General features: G+C 42.4%; 1 protein-coding gene across 1 annotated transcript in view; it reads left to right on the top strand.

Annotated features, from left to right (window-relative positions):
- RFTN2 (raftlin family member 2) overlaps positions 1 to 18,569 on the top strand; it is a 99,824-nt gene that overhangs the window by 63,646 nt on the left and 17,609 nt on the right. Inside the window, exon 8 of the mRNA XM_019021642.4 lies at positions 8,574 to 8,652. Within this exon, the coding sequence (XP_018877187.2) occupies positions 8,574 to 8,652 (79 nt within the window). The remainder of the gene's footprint in view (positions 1 to 8,573; positions 8,653 to 18,569) is intronic.

Raw genomic sequence — 18,569 nt, 5'->3', positions numbered from 1 at the left:
TCCCCATCACATTCACTTCCTCCACACAGAGATAACATTATCCCCACTTTTAGGATAGTCATATCTTTGCTTTGCCTAATAGTTTTACCACTTATGTATGAATCCCTAAACAATACAGTTTAGTTTTGCCTGTTTTTTAACTTTATATGAATGGAATCATATCACATATATTCTTTTATGTGTTGCTGCTTTCACTTAACATTGTAAGTTTTACCCATGCCGTGTGTAGCAGTTTATTTATTCATTCTACTATGTATGTGTCCATTCAGCTGCTGGTGGTTTGCTGTCTCCAGTTGTTGGCTGTGACAAACAATGCTGTTCTGAGTATGAGCAGAGATCTTGGTGCACACATGTGTGAGTTTCTAGAAGCAGAATTGCTGGGTCATAGGGCACTTCTTTAGCTTTGTTAGATAAATACCAGATTCTTTTCAAATAGATTGTTTCCATGTACACGCCTACTAGCAAAGTGTCAGAGTCACCATTGTCTCAACGCAAAATATTATCATACTTTTAAATTTTGCCATTTTGATCGAGAGTATGTAGTGTGATCTCAGTGTGACTTTCATTTGTAGTTTCCTAATTACTTGCTGAGATTGAGCACATTTACATATGTTTATTGGCCACTTGGATTTTTCTTTCATAAAGTACCTAAGTCTTTTTGCCCACATTTAAAATTCTATGTTTTTTTGTTTTTTGTTTTTGCTTTTTCGAGACAGAGTCTCACTCTGTAGCCCAGACTGGAGTGCAGGGGCGTGATCTTGGCTCACTGCAACCTCCACCTCCTGGGTTCAAGCGATTCTTCTGCCTCAGTCTCCCAAGTAGCTGGGATTACAGGCACCCACCACCATGCCTGGCTAATTTTGTTTTTCTTTGTAGTTTTTTTAGTAGAGACGGAGTTTCACCATGTTAGCCAGGCTGGTCTCGAACTCCTGACCTCAGGAGATCCGCCTGCCTCACCTCCCAAAGTGCTGGGATTACAGGCGTGAGCCACCACACCCGGCCTAAAGTTCTATTCATAAGGCCAGGCACAGTGGCTCACACCTGTAATCTCAGCCCTTTGGGAGACTAAGCTGGGAGGATAGCTTGGGCCCAGGAATTCAAGACCAGCCTGGGCAACATAGCAAGACCCCCATCTCTATACAAAATTTAAATTTAAATTTAAAAAATCTCTACTTATAACTTACTTAAATATAACAGATAAAGAGTCCTTTATTTGTTATGCATGCTGCAATTATCTTCACTAATTCTGTGGCTTGTCTTTTCACTCTATGATGTCTTTAATTAACAAAAGTTTTTAATTTTAAAATCGACAAATGTACCTATCTTTACCCTTTTTAGTATATTGTTTAAGAAATCTCTCCCTTCATTGAAGTTAGTGTAGAAAGGAAAGAGTGAATTATTTTAAAATATGAGACTTTTTTTATTATTATACTTTAAGTTTTAGGGTACATGTGCACAACATGCATGTATACATGTGCCATGTTAGTGTGCTGCACCCATTAACTCATCATTTAGCATTAGGTATATCTCCTAATGCTATCTCTCCCCCCTCCCCCCACCCCACCACAGTCCCCACTGTGTGATGTTCCCGTTCCTATGTCCATGTGTTCTTATTGTTCAATTCCCACCTATGAGTGAGAACATGCTATGTTTGGTTTTTTGTCCTTGTGATAGTTTGCTGAGAATGATGGTTTCCAATTTCATCCATGTCCCTATAAAGAACATGAACTCATCGTTTTTTATGGCTGCATAGTATTCCATGGTATATATGTGCCACATTTTCTTAATCCAGTCTATCACTGTTTGACATTTGGGTTGGTTCCAAGTCTTTGCTATTGTGAATAGTGCCGTGATAAACATACGTGTGCATGTGTCTTTATAGCAGCATGATTTATAATCCTTTGGGTATATACCCAGTAATGGGATGGCTGGGTCAAATGGTGGTGGCGCACACCTGTAGTTCCAGCTACTCAGGAGGCTAAGGCAGGAGGATCACCTGAACCTGGGAGACAGAGGTGGCAGTGAGCCAAGATAGTGTCACTGCACTCTAGCCTGGCAACAGAGCAGGACCCCATCCCACAAAAAAAAAAAAAAAAAAAAAGATCTTGGCTTTTATATCTTAAAGAATATAGAACAACTTTCTCCCACCTATCCATAAATTCTAAGTACTATAGCTCTCAAAGATGCTTGAAATTATGGGCACATATTGAACCAAGAAGAAGTTCAAGTTGTCCTTGTAACTTCCTACAAAAAAAAATTTTTAATTTAATTATCAGCTGGGGGCAGTGACTCACACCAGTAATCCCAGCACTTTGGGAGGCCAAGGCAGACAGATCACCTGAGGTAAGGAGTTTGAGACCAGCCTGGCCAACACAGTGAAATCCCGTCTCTACTAAAAATACAAAAAAAAAAAATTAGCCAGGCATAATGGCACACGCCTGTAGTCCCAGCTACTTGGGAGGCTGAGGCAGGAGAATCACTTGAACCCACAAGGTGGTGGTTGTGGTGAGCCAAGATCACGCCACTGCACTCCAGCCTGGGCGACAGAGCAAGACTCCATCTCAAAAAGATAATAATAATAAAAAAAAGATAGTGTCAAACTATAAATAGAACTTTTTTTTAGTTTCATTTTTGTTGCTTGTTTGTTTTTACAACCAGTACTAGTCACTGTTGCACAAAACTGAATTCATTTGGGGGAATTTTAAGGCAAAGCTTTCAATGATTAATCTTTTATGTCACACTTTAATACCACGGATCATGAACTTGCTCCTGTCTCTTCTTCCATTTGCCACACTAACATCAGGACCTGTGTGGTTTGCTTAAGTAGTCTAACTGGCCTAAGAAAAATGAACATTTGTGTTTATTTTCTTCATTATTCTCCACTATAACTTCTGAACATTATAAGCTGGAATGCTTAATTTAGGATGCTAAATAAAAATCTGGAATTTGGCAAAATAAGCTTAGACTTATCCACTAATTATAAAGTTTTCTAGTCAGAATAGAATTAAACTAACCCACATCTTCCTGTAGTCAGGGCTTCAGTGAGCTCTACAAGCAAATGTAGTCACTCTACATTTGCTTGTAGAGCTAATGCAGTGTTGTAGAAAGAGTGGGAACTAGAGGAGATCCAAGACAAAGGTCTCAAAAGCTGAGTCTCAATTTCCCTATCCATAAAATAGAGAAAATGTCTGCTCTGCACACCTTAAAGGATTATCATAAGAAACAAGCATGTTAATGTACACAGAAAGGACTTGGAACGCTGAGAGCACTACAGGAGTCAAAGTTGTTTTTATTAGTTTAGTCCAAGAGATCTTCTGTTAGTGGGAAGACCCAGTCTTCTTGATAGTCATGCTGTTGTCACAGCAAATCCCTCTCCCTCAAATGACATTCACATAGAATCTTCTTTGTGCTTTCTTATGAAATGCATAGAAGAAGGCAGGGAAGAGAAAAGGAAACATTTCTGAGCATCTCCTATGCTCCAGGGTCCATATCCAGGGTGTAGGAACTTTACATCCACTATCTCACTGAAAATGTTCAACCACTTCTGCCTACAGAGAACTCAGCCTGCCCCAGCTGACCTGTCCTTCATGCAGCCTGTGCCCTCGTGCTGACCACAGCACCAGGGATCATCTGCTGCCCTCAGAGATGAAGGGACTAGTCAATGTTCTCATCACTTCTCTGTAGACTGTTCTCTATACTTGTCACCAAAACAGTTTGTACTAGAACTTTTTCAGAATTTAAATTACTATCTCTAAATCAAGCATATTTTCCAAAGTTGCCTTTGTTTTCTAATACATCAAAGCATGACTGTCCATTAAAGTCTGAAACAGAACCAGAAGATTCTTAAATCCCTCTCAGGAAGATACTAAGTCACTTACTTAACTAACAGCACCTTTTGGATGAACATTTTTGTAGGGAATAAGAGATGTGGGCTCTGTCCTCTGAAACCATCCAGGGCATTTGAAGCATCCTCTCAGGTGCCATAATGACCACCAGTTTGCTAAGGGAAAAATATTCTATCCCAATTCTGTAAATAGAATTATCTCAGGAACCACTGAGAACCATAAGGGACTTACTTGCTTTACCAAATACGCATCCCTCTATAAGGCTTCAGACCTCTTTCCCTTAGGTCTACCGTGATTACAGTCTCGAAACCAAAACAAGTTCCACATGGTCTCACAGCTGGTCTGAAAGTAGCAGGACCTATTTTAAATCAAAATGGCCCTCAGAAAACCAGGGACATAGAAGTTTCCGACATATCTCAAATTAAGGATCTGACTATGAGGACGTCCCCAAGAGGTAGGCAGATGCTGACCTTCCAAAGTCTTATTTGAGCATCCAGATGCTGTCTAAAGTTGTCAGCCTCTGACAAACCATCTCCATGTTTGCTATTTTATCTCATTAGACTCCCCAAACAGCACTCCCCATAGGGCCACTGGAAGGCATTACTCGTCAGTTTCAACCAAACAGTTTTAAAGCTCGTGCTTAGGCGAGGCGAGGTGGCTCATGCCTGTAATCCTGGCACTTTGGGAGGCCGAGGCAGGTGGATCACCTGACACCAGGAGTTCAAGATCAGCCTGGCCAGCATGGTGAAACCCCATCTCTACTAAAAATACAAAAAATTAGCCAGATGTGGTGGTGTGTGCCTGTAATCCCAGCTACTTGGGACGCTGAGGCAGGAGAATCCCTTGAACCCGAAAGGCAGAGGTTGCAGTGAGCCCAGATCATACCACTGCACTCCAGCCTGGGCAACAGAGTGGAGACACCGCCTCAAAAAAAATAAAATATAAAATAAAATAAAGCTCGTGCTTAAAAAGCTTCTGCCCTTTCAGAGGCAATTCCCCTTCACACCACATGGGGGATAGGTTTGACAGTGCTCTTGCCTCACTGAAGTAGCTGTGGAGGGTTCGCCCTCTCCTGTGCCACATGTTTCACCTCTCTGCATACTGTGTTAAATATCAAGTAGAACGCTGGCAGAGAGAATCCTATTTCAAACATACAGGCAATGATTCTCAACCCAGGATCGAGCAGTGTACTTCACACCATCTGAGGACTTTTTTCCTTGACATACACCGCTAACCCTCCTACCTCCACCTCCAACCCACCGAGCCTTTGATAAGCCACCTCCTTCCTCTTTCTCCTTCTCACACTGCCTCGGGATCCGCTGGTAGAGATACTCTTTCATAATTTGGGGTTGCTGCCAGAAATTGTGTCGGACTGCAGAGGGAGTAAGTAACTCCTCGCCCACATTCCAAATTCGTTTATATTTTAGACAAGTCAGGTCAGGAATAAATTGGTAAACTAAAGATGGTGAAAAATATGTGTCCTCAGCATGGCTCTAGGCAGCCTAACCAGCTAAAATTGTCCAAAACATCTAAGGACACAAGTCACATTAGAAGAATATGGTAAGGCTGGGCGCGGTGGCTCACGCTTGTAATCCCAGCACTTTGGGAGGCCGAGGTGGGCGGATCACAAGGTCAGGAGATCGAGTCCACGGTGAAACCCTGTCTCTACTAAAAATACAAAAAATTAGCCGGGCATGGTGGCGGGCGCCTGTAGTCCCAGCTACTCGGGAGGCTGAGGAAGGAAAATGGCGTGAACCCGGGAGGCGGAGCTTGCAGTGAGCCGAGGTCGCGCCACTGCACTCCAGCCTGGGAGACAGAGCCAGACTCCGTCAAAAAAAAAAAAAGAAGAAGAAGAATATGGTAAAATAGACATCAAGGACGCTTCCAGAAAACAAGCCCTTTTTGTTTCCACACTCCATACCAACAGGAACTGTTGGTGGGTTTTATTATTGAAGGAAAACAGTGAATGCCTTTGATAGTAGCAAGTATCACCAAGTAATCCCCAAGGCCTGAGAAGTCCACACTTCCAAGTCTGTCTCTTCTGGTGATGGTTCCCAAATTTACTGTGCATCAGGGCCACCTGGGCAGCCTGGTGAAATGGAGATTCCAAAAGACTGGAGTGGACCCTGGAATCAACAGGCAGCTCAATGTTTGGAATGCACGGTAAAGTTTGTAAAGCCTGCCGTAGGTCAAACATCAGATCTTAGTGCATTCAGAATTGCCCCATCCACAGTTAGTGTGAAAGAACTCCCTGTAAGGTCTCCAACAATCCCTACCCCAATGCGTTCCTGCTTTCTCTTCAAGAAGAATAATTCTACCCTGATCCCTGCTTCCCATCTTCGGATCGTTCCAGACCTGGTTCTTTCATGTAATTCTCCACCTGGATCACACACCTGGAACATTACCCAGAAGGTCTCTTCTGCATTCCCACGTACCCTGTCCCTTGAATTTGTTTTTCTTTTTTCTTTACTTTTCTTTCTTTTAAGATAGGTTCTCTTTCTGTCACCCATGGTAGAGTTCAGTGGCGTGATCAATAGCTCACTGCACCCTCAACCTCCAGGCTCAAGTGATCCTCCTACCTCAGCCTCCCGAGTAGCTGGGACCACAGGCATGTGCCACCACACTTGGATAATTTTCTTTTAATGATTTTGTAGATACAAGAGTCTCAGTATGTTTCCCAGACTAGTCTCAAACTCCTGGGCTCAAGGGATCCTCCTCCATCAGCTTCACAAAGTGCTAGGATTACAGGCATGAACCACCATGTCCTGCTGTCCCTTGAATTTGCTCTCTGGAAGATATTCTTGATTCTGAAACTTTTCTCCCCTTCCCTTAACTGCACCCTATATTTCACTAAATGAATGAAAAAGTGGAAGGAAATCACAGTTGTTGTGCTTCTTCTTGTGGCAAGCACAATGGGAGGCTCTTCCTGCACTCTTATTCTTCACTTATCACTTATTGAGGTCCCTGACAGAAAAAAATCAGAGAGGCTGGGCGCAGTGGCTCACACCTGTAATCCCAGCACTTTGGGAGGCCAAGGCAGGCGGATCACCTGAGGTCGGGAGTTTGAGACCAGCCTGACCAACATGGAGAAACCCCGTCTTTACTAAAAATACAAAATTAGACCAGTGTGGTGGTACATGCCTGTGATCCCAGCTACTCGGGAGGCTGAGGGAGGAGAATCACTTGAACCCAGGAGATGACGCTGCGGTGAGCCGAGATCACGCCACTGCACTTCAGCCTGGGCAACAAAAGCAAAACTCCATCTCAAAAAAAAAAAAGAAAGAAAAAGAAAACACATTTTACGGATTAAATGATTAAAGGCGTCAGCTATTAGGTACTATGACAGAGTTTGGATTTGAACCCAGGAACTGTCTGGTTCCAAAGCCATGGCTTTTTCCAGTATACTTCATGCTCCCAAAACATATGACCAGCTTTTTCTGTACACATGCTAATCCTGCCCGTGTACCAAAGCCTCATGATGATTTGTTCCCAAAGTTACTACATATTTTAAAAAAGTTTTTTGTTCCAATCAAAGATAAGGTCAAAATGGAATGAGATTAGACTAGAAACAGCCTTTCAAAAATAAAAAAGAAGCAGTCTCCTGTTATCACTTTGAGGAAGATTTGATATTTCTCAAAATTCAGTGGTATCAGTAAGGCTGGGATTTTCAAATGGTATGCAGTTGACATGTAACTCTAAAGCCAGAGTTTCAGTGTTGCATTCATTTTCCAGAAAAAGGGCTCAGCATAAAATGCAGCTAATAGTAAGGTTTTGTTGGGTTTTTTGCATAATAAAAGTCGTAACTGAGCAACATTAGCTACAGACACTCCTCCCCATAAATCCATGGAGACTCTGAAAAGCATTTCAGAGGAATACAAACCCCAAGTAGTCTTTGGCAAGGGGTAATTTGCCATGATGATAGTTAAATAAGGAGAATACTGAGTAGCTGACTACAAAGAAGCATCTGAAAATAAATCTAGCTATAGTTGAAGTCCCTCAATTGAAAATGGATGTAAATTTTCTCACATGTGGCAGCCTAAATTAGTCTCTTCTGTTTATAAGGCAAGTTTGACAATGCATACCAAGAAGCTTAAATCATAAGATTTGACCTAATAATCCCACTCCTAAGTATTCATTTCAAGAAAATAATTCATAAGAGGAATATGATACATATTTTTTATAATAGCATCATATATTTATAACTGGCAAGAAACTGGAAGCAACCTTATTTTCCAATAATAAAAGAAAGGCTTAGTACATTTTGGTATCTTAATTCTTTGAGTTATTATGCAACCATTAAAGATAGGATTACAGTGTACAAACAAGGAAAAGAGCGTTCAGTGAAGGGCATAGAAACAAAATATAAATGTGCAGTGATCACAGACATGCAAATTACACAAACTGATAAAGACTAGGAGGGGAAACAAAGAAATGAAAATATTGATGTTAGCTTGGTGAGATTACAAGTGTCTTTAAACATTAAAATTATTTCCTTTTATAGTGACCATATTCAGTTTTTAGGGGTTTTTCCTGTTTTTCCAGATGTGGTTTTTATAGAATTATATTTTACGTTCTTTCCATCACTGGAAGAAAAAAGAGATTTATATTTTATAATTATTTTTGGTCAGAAGATTATTTTACAAAACTACATATGGAATGTTCTAGCCAATTATGAAATATAGAGAATTACTAACTCACAAATACTAATACTATTGTTTTAATTTGCAGTGAAGGGAATTTGGCTACAAAGCAGATCGTATTCCTTCAGAGGCCAGTTATGTGGAATTCAGCTGCTCAAACACCAGATGTGAGTAAAATTGATGCTTTATTAACTGAATGTTATATTGAAGCATTTAATCCTTAAACTCTCATTGTAATTCCAAATAAGAAAGCATGGACATGATATGGAAACAGTCCTCTGAACCAACCTATAAGGGAAATATGCTAGCAATCAGGCAACATGAAATAGTTCCAAAGGGGATTATAATATGCCATCACAAAATATGCCACTTTGGCAAGGGGATTACTTTGAGATGAAGGCAATTAAGAAACAGCAGACACAGGAGGAACTCTCTGTCCTCCACCTTTCTGCTGAAAAACAAGGGCACACATGTCACTTTATAAAGGTGACATAAATTTCCATTTGTAAACATGTCTAATCACCAGAGACAATTCACACTGAAGAGTCTGCAAAAATAAACCTTACTAAAATAAGCTTGATCTTCCATTCGTTTACCCCATGTATTTGCCTTCTCACAATTTACTTCCCCAGAAGCCCAAACTCCTTTTCCCTCATCTAGTCACCTGTCCACAACTTATCACCCTTTGTTAAAATGGTATATAAACTCCCAGGTCTTCTACACCAAACTGCCTCTTTGGGTTTTTGCTACTTTTCTGTGAAGAGACTGTGTGCATTGAAAATAAGCCTTTTCTCCTGTTAATATGTCTTTTGTCAGTTTAATTTGTAGTTCTCAGCTACTGAACCTAAGACGAGAGAGGAACAGTTTTTTCTGCCCTTACAGTTCTAAATCTTGTGAATGAATGTGCCTGATCTTGCAATGCATCCATGCAACCTTGGCTGTATTGACCTTTGGCAACACTTTTCTTTTATGTTATCTACTAAAGTTTATATTTTTTCAGCACTTTGCTGAAGGGCTATTCTGATCCTCAAGTCACCTTGATCTTACTGGATGCACAGCTGGAATACAATGATTGAATGAGGCAATCTGTGCATTAATAAAGCATAACTTGCAAAACAAGAAATTTGAAAATGGACCAGAAAACTATTTAAAGTGATTCTTTTTCTGTATCTAAATCAAGAAAACGTTGTTTTATGTTTTCGGGCAAAGCTGCAGAGATTTGAAAAAAGAAAACATTGTTTAGTAAATTTTAAAGTTATCTAAACTGTCAAAGAGCTAGATTGACTGTGTGTATAATACAGTCATGCTAAATCGTCTCACATTAATTTTGGAAAGAGGCTGGCTGGGTCAGTAGGTAAATCGGTAGAGAGGTAGAGAGGTTGTTGGGAAGACAGAGAGACAGGAGAATAGAATGACCAAGTACACAGAATTAGAAACCACATTAAAGCCCACAAGTGAGCACTGCAACCCTCCACAACAATGAGGATGACTCAAGTTCATGAGTTTATTAAAAAATATTCTGTCTAGGCCATGCACAGGGGCTCACACCTGTAATCTCAACACTTTGGGAGGCTGAAGTGGGAGAACTGCTTGAACCCAAGAGTTTGAGACCAGCCTGGGAAACATGGGCAGACCCTGTCTCTACAAAAAAATAAAAAATAAATTAGGCAGGCATGGTGGCACATGCCTGTAGTCCCAGCTACTTGGGATGTTGAAGTGGGAGGATCACTTGAACCCAGGAGTTCAGTGCTGCAGTGAGCTGTGATCATGCCACTGCATTCCAGCCTGGGTGACAGAGTGAGACCCTGTCTCAAAAAAAAATAATTAAATAAAAGAAATATTCTGGCCCGGCATGGTGGCTCAGGCCTGTAATCCCAGCACTTTGGGAGGTGGAGGTGGGCGGATCATGAGGTCAAGAGATCAAGACCATCCTGGCTAACATGGTGAATCCCTGTCTCTACTAAAAATACAAAAATTAGCCAGGCGTGATGGCATGTGCCTGTCGTACCAGCTACTTGGGAGCCTGAGGCAGGAGAATCGCTTGAACCCAGGAGGTAGAGGTTGTAGTGAGCCAAGATCGCACCACTGCACTGCAGCCTGGCAACAGGGTGAGACTCTGTCTCAAAAAAAAAAAAAAAAAGAAAAAGAAATACTCTGCCTAAAAGAAGCAAAGGTGGGTATATGCAGAGAATGGCCAGAAAAAGTTGTCCTTTCTTCTTCCCCCAAAGCAAACTTCTCATCATGTCACAACCTTCTTATTCTTTTTTTTTTTTTTTTTTTGAGATGGAGTCTCACTCTGTCACCAGGCTGGAGTGCAGTGGCGCAATCTCGGCTCACTATGCCCTCCTACTCCCTGGTTAAGTGATTCTCCTGCCTCAGCCTCCCGAGTAGCTGGGACTACAGGCACACACCACCATGCCCAGCTAATTGTTGTATTTTTGGTAGAGACGGGGTTTCACCTTGTTGGTCAGGATGGTCTTGATCTCCTGACCTCGAGATCCCCCCACCTCGGCCTCCCACAGTGCTGGGATTGCAGGTGTCAGCCACCACACCCGGCCTCTTTCTTTCTTTTTAACATTCTACAAATGGCCATTATTTTTAGGAAAAAATCATCAGAATTCACAGCCTCATGGGGTTTTGATTTATTGAGGGCCATGGAGTTGTGTTTGTGAAGTTGTAAGACCCAAATCCAGCTACCTCACAGTCTCTTTTACTTAATATTAGATATAAGGTTTTTAATTCCCCAAAAATATGTAGGCCCTTTTTGTTTATCATGTTTTACTTTTTTATAAGACAGGGTCTTCTTGTGTTGCCCAGTCTGGTCTCAAACTCCTGAGTTCAAACAATCCTCCCACCTTAGCCTCCCAAGTAGTTAGGGTTACAGGTGCTCACCACTGTACCAAGCCCTTTTTTGTTTAGCTTTAGATACTATCCAGTAGTCTCTAGTCATAGCTTTTCTTTGGGTAATCTTTATATTTCACTGAAATGTAAAATTACTGGTTCATTTATATAATGGGAAGTATATATAGTTGGCTTGTATCAATGACAAGTCTAATAATAATATATTTTATAACTTACAATTCTTCTAAATGGATTTACCATTTCTTCATTTGACAAATGTTTAATTTTTCTAGCAAGAAACCGCAGCATCTTGAGATTATTTCAGGGCAGAACTTGTAGGTAGGAGTCAAAGTGTCTAACAGCTATAACAGAAAGCTGATTTGCAAATTCAGTTTTTACTTAAGGAAACAATTTCTTACTTTATCTCAAAATGGTAGTAATACTTTCAGGACAGTAAACTATTAATATCAATATAGAGTTAATTTATTACCAAAATGTTAATTTAGCTATCTCATATATATTTTGTGAAAGTTGTATTTACAATATGCCTTGAAAAAATTTATGCAGTCACAGATCCATAATAGCACTGTTCTTTGTTAATACCCTGAAATCAGTTATTGTTTGGAAGGGGTTGATGGGAAAATTGCTTTGTTTATAAAGTCTTTCAAAGAATTTTTTCAAAGATGTTTAGTCTTAAAAACAGCTGGTAGATATTTCAGACATTACAAATGTTGTCCTAGGATTGTCAATGAGTTTTCATTAAACAATAGATTTCATGGGCTGATAGAAATTAACCTAGAGTCTGACCTTTGAAAAAAATTTCTTCAGCCGGGCACAGTGGCTCACGCCTATAATCCCAGCACTTTGGAAGGCCAAGGCGGGCGGATCATCTGAGGTCAGGAGTTCAAGACCCGCCTGACCAACATGGAAAAACCCCTTCTCTACTAAAAATACACAATTAGCTGGGCGTGGTGGCACATGCCTGTAATCCCAGCTACTCAGGAGGCTGAGGCAGGAGAATTGCTTGAACCCGGGAAGCAGAGGTTGTGCTCAGCTGAGATCGTGCCATTGCACTCCAGCCTGGGCAACAAGAGCAAAACTCCATCTCAAAAAAAAAAAATTTTCTCGTTTCTTTTACTAAAACTAATATCAAGACTTTTCCTACCCAATTTCACTGAGCACAGAACAGTACTGTTATTGAGAGGTGACAGAGTGCTGGCAGCCCTCGCAGCCCTCACTCACTCTCCGTGCCTCCTCGGCCTGGGCGCCCACTCTGGCCACACTTGAGGAGCCCTTCAGCCCGCCGCTGCACCATGGGAGCCCTTCTCTGGGCTGGCCAAGGCCAGAGCCGGCTCCCTTGGCTTGCAGGGAGGTGTGGAGGGAGAGGCGTGGAGGGAGAGGTGCGGGGCAGGAACCGGTTCTGCGCGCAGTGCTTGCGAGCCAGCACGAGTTCCAGATGGGTGTGGGCTTGGTGGGCACGCGTTCAGAGCGGCCAGCCGGCTGGCCCCATTGTTAGCACCCAGGCCAGCAGCTACGGAGGGTGCGCTGGGTCCCACAGCAGTGCCAGCCCTCCCGCACTGCCCTCGATTTCTCACCGGGTCTTAGCTGCCTCCCCGCGGGGCAGGGCTCGGGACCTGCAGCCCGCCATGCCTGAGCCTCCCCCGCTCCACCGCCGTGGGCTCCTGCACCGCTGGAGCCTCCCCAACGAGTGCTGCCCCCTGCTCCACTGTGCACGGTCCCACCGACCGCCCAAGGGCTGAGGAGTATGGGCGCACTGCGCGGGACTGGCAGGCAGCTCCACCTGCGGCCCCTGTGCGGGATCCACTGGGTGAAGCCAGCTGAGCTCCTGAGTCTGGTGGGGATTTGCAGAACCTTTATGTCTAGCTAAGGGATTGTAAATACACCAATCCGCACTCTGTATCTAGCTCAAGGTTTGTAACCACACCAATCAGCACCCTGTGTCTAGCTCAGGGTTTGTGGATACACCAATGGGCACTCTGTATCTAGCTAACCTGGTGGGGACTTGGAGAATCTTTATGTCTAGCTAAGGGATTGTGAATACACCAATCGGCACTCTGTATCTAGCTCAAGGTTTGTGAATGCACCAATCAGCACTCTGTGTCTAGCTCCGGGTTTGTAAATGCACCAATCAGCACTCTGTATCTAGCTAATCTAGTGGGGAAGGTGGAGAACTTTTGTGTCTAGCTCAGGGATTGTAAACTCACCAATCAGCACTCTGTCAAAACGGACCAATCAGCTCTCTGTAAAACAGACCAATTGGTTCTCTGTAAAATGGACCAATCAGCAGGATGTGGGTGGGGCCAGATAAGAGAATAAAAGCAGTCTGCCTGAGCTAGCAGTGGCAACCTGCTGGGCTAGTCTTCCCCACTGCGGGAGTTTTGTTTTTTCACTTTTTGCAGTAAATTGTGCTGCTGCTCCGTCTTTGGGTCCACACTGCCTTTATGAGCTGTAGCACTTACTGAGAAGGTCTGCAGCTTCACTTCTGAAACCAGCCAGACCACGAACCCACCGGGAGGAACGAACAAATCCAGACGTGCCACGTTAAGAGCTATAACACTCACCGCGAAGGTCTGTAGGTTCATTCCTGAACCAGCGAGACCACGAACCCACCAGAAGGAAGAAACTCCGAACACATCCAAACATCAGAAGAAGCAAACTCCGGACACGCCGCCTTTAAGAACCGTAACACTCACTGCAAGGGTCCGTGGCCTCACTCTTGAGGTCAGTGAGATCAAGGACCCACCAAGTCTGGACACATTATGTTCAACAAATCCATTTCATGCCCCTGTTGTGGGGGAGGAAATTGAGGATTGCACAATGAAGAAAGCATATAGTTAGATTTTTTCTTCGGAAGTTATAGAGGCCTTTACTTTTGGAATTTGTTTTGTATTTCACAGATCTTCTGCAGTATTCTAAATACTTGTGACTGTTTTTAAACATGAAAAATGTCATTTCAAAATATTTAGATCCTCATTTACTACCTCAGTTTTCTCTAAGCTATTAAGAGAATTCATTTTAGTAAAACTAGAAAACTTAGGAAAAAACATAGAAAATCTTTGTAAAGTGGAGTCAGGCAAAGAGTTTTTAGGGGCCAGGTGAAGTGGCTCACACCTGTAATCTCAGCATTCTGGGAGCCTGAGGCAGGAGGATCACTTGAGTCCAGGGGTTTGAGACCAGCTGGTCAGCTCAGCAAAACCGTGTCTACAAAAAATACAAAAATTAGCTGGGCATGGTGGCGCACACGGGTAATCCCAGCTACTTGGGGGAGTGAGGAGGGGGGATCGCTGGAGCCTGGGAGATGGAGGCTATTGTGAGCCATGATCGCGCCACTGTACTCCAGCCTGAGCAACAGAGTGAGACCTTGTCTCAAAAAAAAAAAAGTTTTTAGACATAAGACCAAAAACATAATGTATTTAAAAATTGGGAAAATGTACTTCATCAAAATATAAAACTTTTGTTCTGTGAATGACACTGTTAACAGAAGGAAAAGACAAGCCACAAACTGGGAGAGAAAAACTCAGAAATCATATACATGACAAACGATTTTACCCAAGGGGTATCAAGGACTCTCACAATTCAAGAGTAAGAAAAGAACCCAGTTAAAAAATAATTAAAAGACTGGAACACCTCACCAATGAGGATATGTAAATGAGAAGTAAATACATGAAAAGATGCTTAAATCACTAGCCATTAGGGAAGTGCAAATGAAAACTCATAATGAGATATCATACACCTGTTAAAATGGTTAAAATAAAAAATACAATACCAAGAACTGGGGAGAATGAGGAGCAATCAGAACCCTCATACACAGCTGCTGAGGATGCAAAGTGGTATATCCACTGTATTAGTCCGTTTTCACGCAGCTGATAAAGACATACCTGAGACTGGGTAATTTTTAAAAGAAAGAGATTTAACTGGACTCACAGTTCCTCATGGCTGAGGAGGCCTCACAATCATGGCAGAAGGCAAGGAGGAGCAAGTCACATCTTACGTGGATGGTGGATCCACGTGGATGGCAGGCAAAGGGCTTGTGCAGGGGAACTCCTTTTTTTTTTTTTTTTTTTGAGACAGAGTCACTCTGTCACCCAGGCTGGGGTGCAATGGCATGGTCTCAGCTCACTGCAACCTCCGCCTCTCCGGTTCAAGCAATTCTGCCTGCCTCAGCCTCCTGAGTAGCTGGGATTACAGGCACGTAGCACCAGCCCTGGCTAATTTTTGTATTTTTAGTAGAGATGGGGTTTCACTATGTTGGCCAGGCTGGTTCAAACTCCTGACCTCGTGGTCCGCCTGCCTTGGCCTCCCAAAATGCTGGGATTACAGGCGTGAGCCACTGTGCCTGGCCCCATTTTTAAAACCATCAGATCTCGTGAGATTTATTCACTATGATGAGAGCAGCACAGAAGAGACCCATCTCTGTGATTCAATTATCTCCCATCGGGTCCCTCCCACAACACGTGGAAGTTATGGGAGCTACAAGATGAGATATGGTTGAGGACACAGAACCGAACCATATCATCCACCCTGGAAAACAGTTTGGCAGCTTCTTAGGAAGTTAAACAGACATTTACCATATGACCCAGCAGTCCCTGTCTTGGGTGTTTAACCTAGAGAAATAAAAACTTACGTTCACACAGAAACCTACACACAAGTATTTGTAGCAGCTGTATTCGTAATCACCTCAAACTGGAAACAACCCAAATGTCTTCAACAAGTGAATGAATAAACAACAGTGGTGCATCCATACAATTAAATACTCAGAAATAAAAAGGACTGGGCATGGTGTCTCACATCTGTAATACCAGCACTCTGGGAGGCCAAGGCAGGTGGCTGGCCTTGAGGCCAGGAGTTTGAGACCAACTGGGGCAACATGGGACCCCATCTCATAAAAAAGTAAAATAAGATAAAGTCTGTCTCTACAAATAAAAAATAAAAATGAATAGGAAAGAACTTACTGATACACATAACTTGGATTAATCTCAAAGGCATTTTAATGAATAAAAGAGCCAGCCTCAAAAGATTACAGACTGTATAATTCTATTTAAATGACATTCTCAAGAAGACAAAACTATAGTGTGGAGAACAGATCAGTGGTTTCCAGGGATTACGGGTGGCGGAAGGGTGTGATAGAGGGATATATAGAGGAGTGTTTTGGGGTGGTGGAACTGTTCCGTGTCCCAAATGTGGTTAAATCTATACACGTATTAAAATTCATAGAATTGTACACCCCAAAGTCACTTTTACTGATGTTCATTTAAAAAATAAAATGTCAAAGATCAATTTGCTCTACAAATTACATAGACTATATTTTCTATGCCTTTGTCCTTCAGTAAAGACTGTCCTTGGGTCATGGAATGCTTATGAAGCTTAGTGAAGTTGCTAACTTCTCTTTTCTCTGTGTGATGCCAAAAGGCCAGGGTCTTTTTATCTTGCTGTTCCTTTTATCTATTTTTATTTCTCTTTATTTTGGGGAGAGGCCTCTAAATGGATTCGAGGAAATGGTAGCTATGCTGAGTCAGAAGAGTGATCCCTGCTGCCATAAGGGCAGATTTAGGGTGGGAGAGCAGCACTCTTCTGGCCACTCAAGCTTGTTTCTATATTCCTTATTGGTGTTCTTTGGATTGTAAGGGACATAAACTCAGTTCAGACTAGCCTATGTATATAAGGGAATTTATTGGTTTCTAGGTGGGAAGGCTATACTGGCATAGCTCACGACATTAAAAAAAAAAAAAAAAAAAACAGCTGCACGATGTGGCTCACGCCTGTAATCCGAGTACTTTGGGAGGACAAGGCAGGCGGATCACAAGGTCAGGAGTTCGAGACCAGCTTGGCCAATATGATGAAACCCCGTCTCTACTGAAAATACAAAATTAGCCGGGCGTGGTGGCAAGCCGGGCATGGTGGCAAGTGCTACTCCGGAGGCTGAGGCAGGAGAATCGCTTGAACCCAGGAGGCGGAGGTTGCAGTGAGCAGAAATCACACCACTGCACTCCAGCCTGGGCGACAGAGTGAGACTCCATCTTAAAAAAAAAAAAAAAAAAGAACAAGGAAGGAAGGAACCCCGTCAACATGGTGAAACCCCACCTGTACAAAAAATACAAAAATTAGCTGAACATGGTGGCATGCACAGGTGTCCAGAGTAGTCCCAGTTACTCTGGAGGCTGAGTGGGAGAGGTTGAGGCTGCAGTGAGCCGTAATTGCACCACTGCACTCCATCCTGGGCTACAGAGTGAGACTCTGTCTCAGACAGAAAAAAAAAAAAAGAAAGAAAGAAAAAGAAAAATAACCGAAGACCTCACTTACTGACATCAGAGATTCCACATTGTCAAGACGTTTCCTCTCATCTGTTTGTTTGGCTTCTGTGTGTGTTGTGTGTATGTGCAGAGGGCTCCTTAGGAGGTAAGCTTGGCCTCCTTATCAAAAAGAAAGAACTTGTTTATCCTAGAGTCAGTATAGTAGTCCCAGGGAATGACTCTGGTCAGATCTGACTGGGTCACCTGCCCACACTGCAGTAGAGAAGAAGATGGATAGGAAAGCTGGCTGGAAAGGTAGTAATAAGCCCACCATACCCCTCCCTCTTCCTAGGCTTCCATGATTTTGACAGCCCCAAGCTGGGAAGATCCAGGAATATGTTCTGTGAGCAGGCAAGGGTAGCACCTCTCTGCGTGTTTCAAAACCTCTAACTCTTCCAAATGGTCCAAGAGCTACAATTAGGATTGCAAGGTTGAAGAAGGAAAGAAATCCTCAATGTCCATTCCATGTTTTTGTCGCTTTATAAACTAAATGTCTTAGCCACACTTCCATTGTATCCATCATAACGCTATCCAAGATTGTGTCCAACACAATGTTTTATGATTGCTGGTAAAATTCTGACTTAAATCTTTTGCTTTTAAGATACCAACAGTGAAAACTGAAATGTAGAATGGTACAACACCCTAAATTCAACTAATGTGTCACTAGGTTTCATGTATTTTTAATGGGTCACCCTTTTTTTGTAAATAGGAATGACTGAAAAGTTAGTAGATTTTATCAAAGGTTTTATTAGTTCTGCATCCAAATCTTGGTATAATTTCCTCCAATTTTACAGTGAAAATATCAAAAGAAAGTGAGGAAGTATATGAGTAAGGCTAAAAATGTAGCATGGGAAATCTTTATTTTGACATAGAGAAATATTCACAATACGGTGCTAAATGGGAAAGTGAGGTATAAAACATTCTATGAGCTG

This window comes from Gorilla gorilla, chromosome 11, assembly GCF_029281585.2.
Source record: "Gorilla gorilla gorilla isolate KB3781 chromosome 11, NHGRI_mGorGor1-v2.1_pri, whole genome shotgun sequence".
Classification (NCBI taxonomy): Eukaryota; Metazoa; Chordata; class Mammalia; order Primates; family Hominidae; genus Gorilla; species Gorilla gorilla.
The sequence above is the reverse complement of the archived record's forward strand: the minus strand, read 5'-3'. Positions and strand labels throughout refer to the sequence as shown.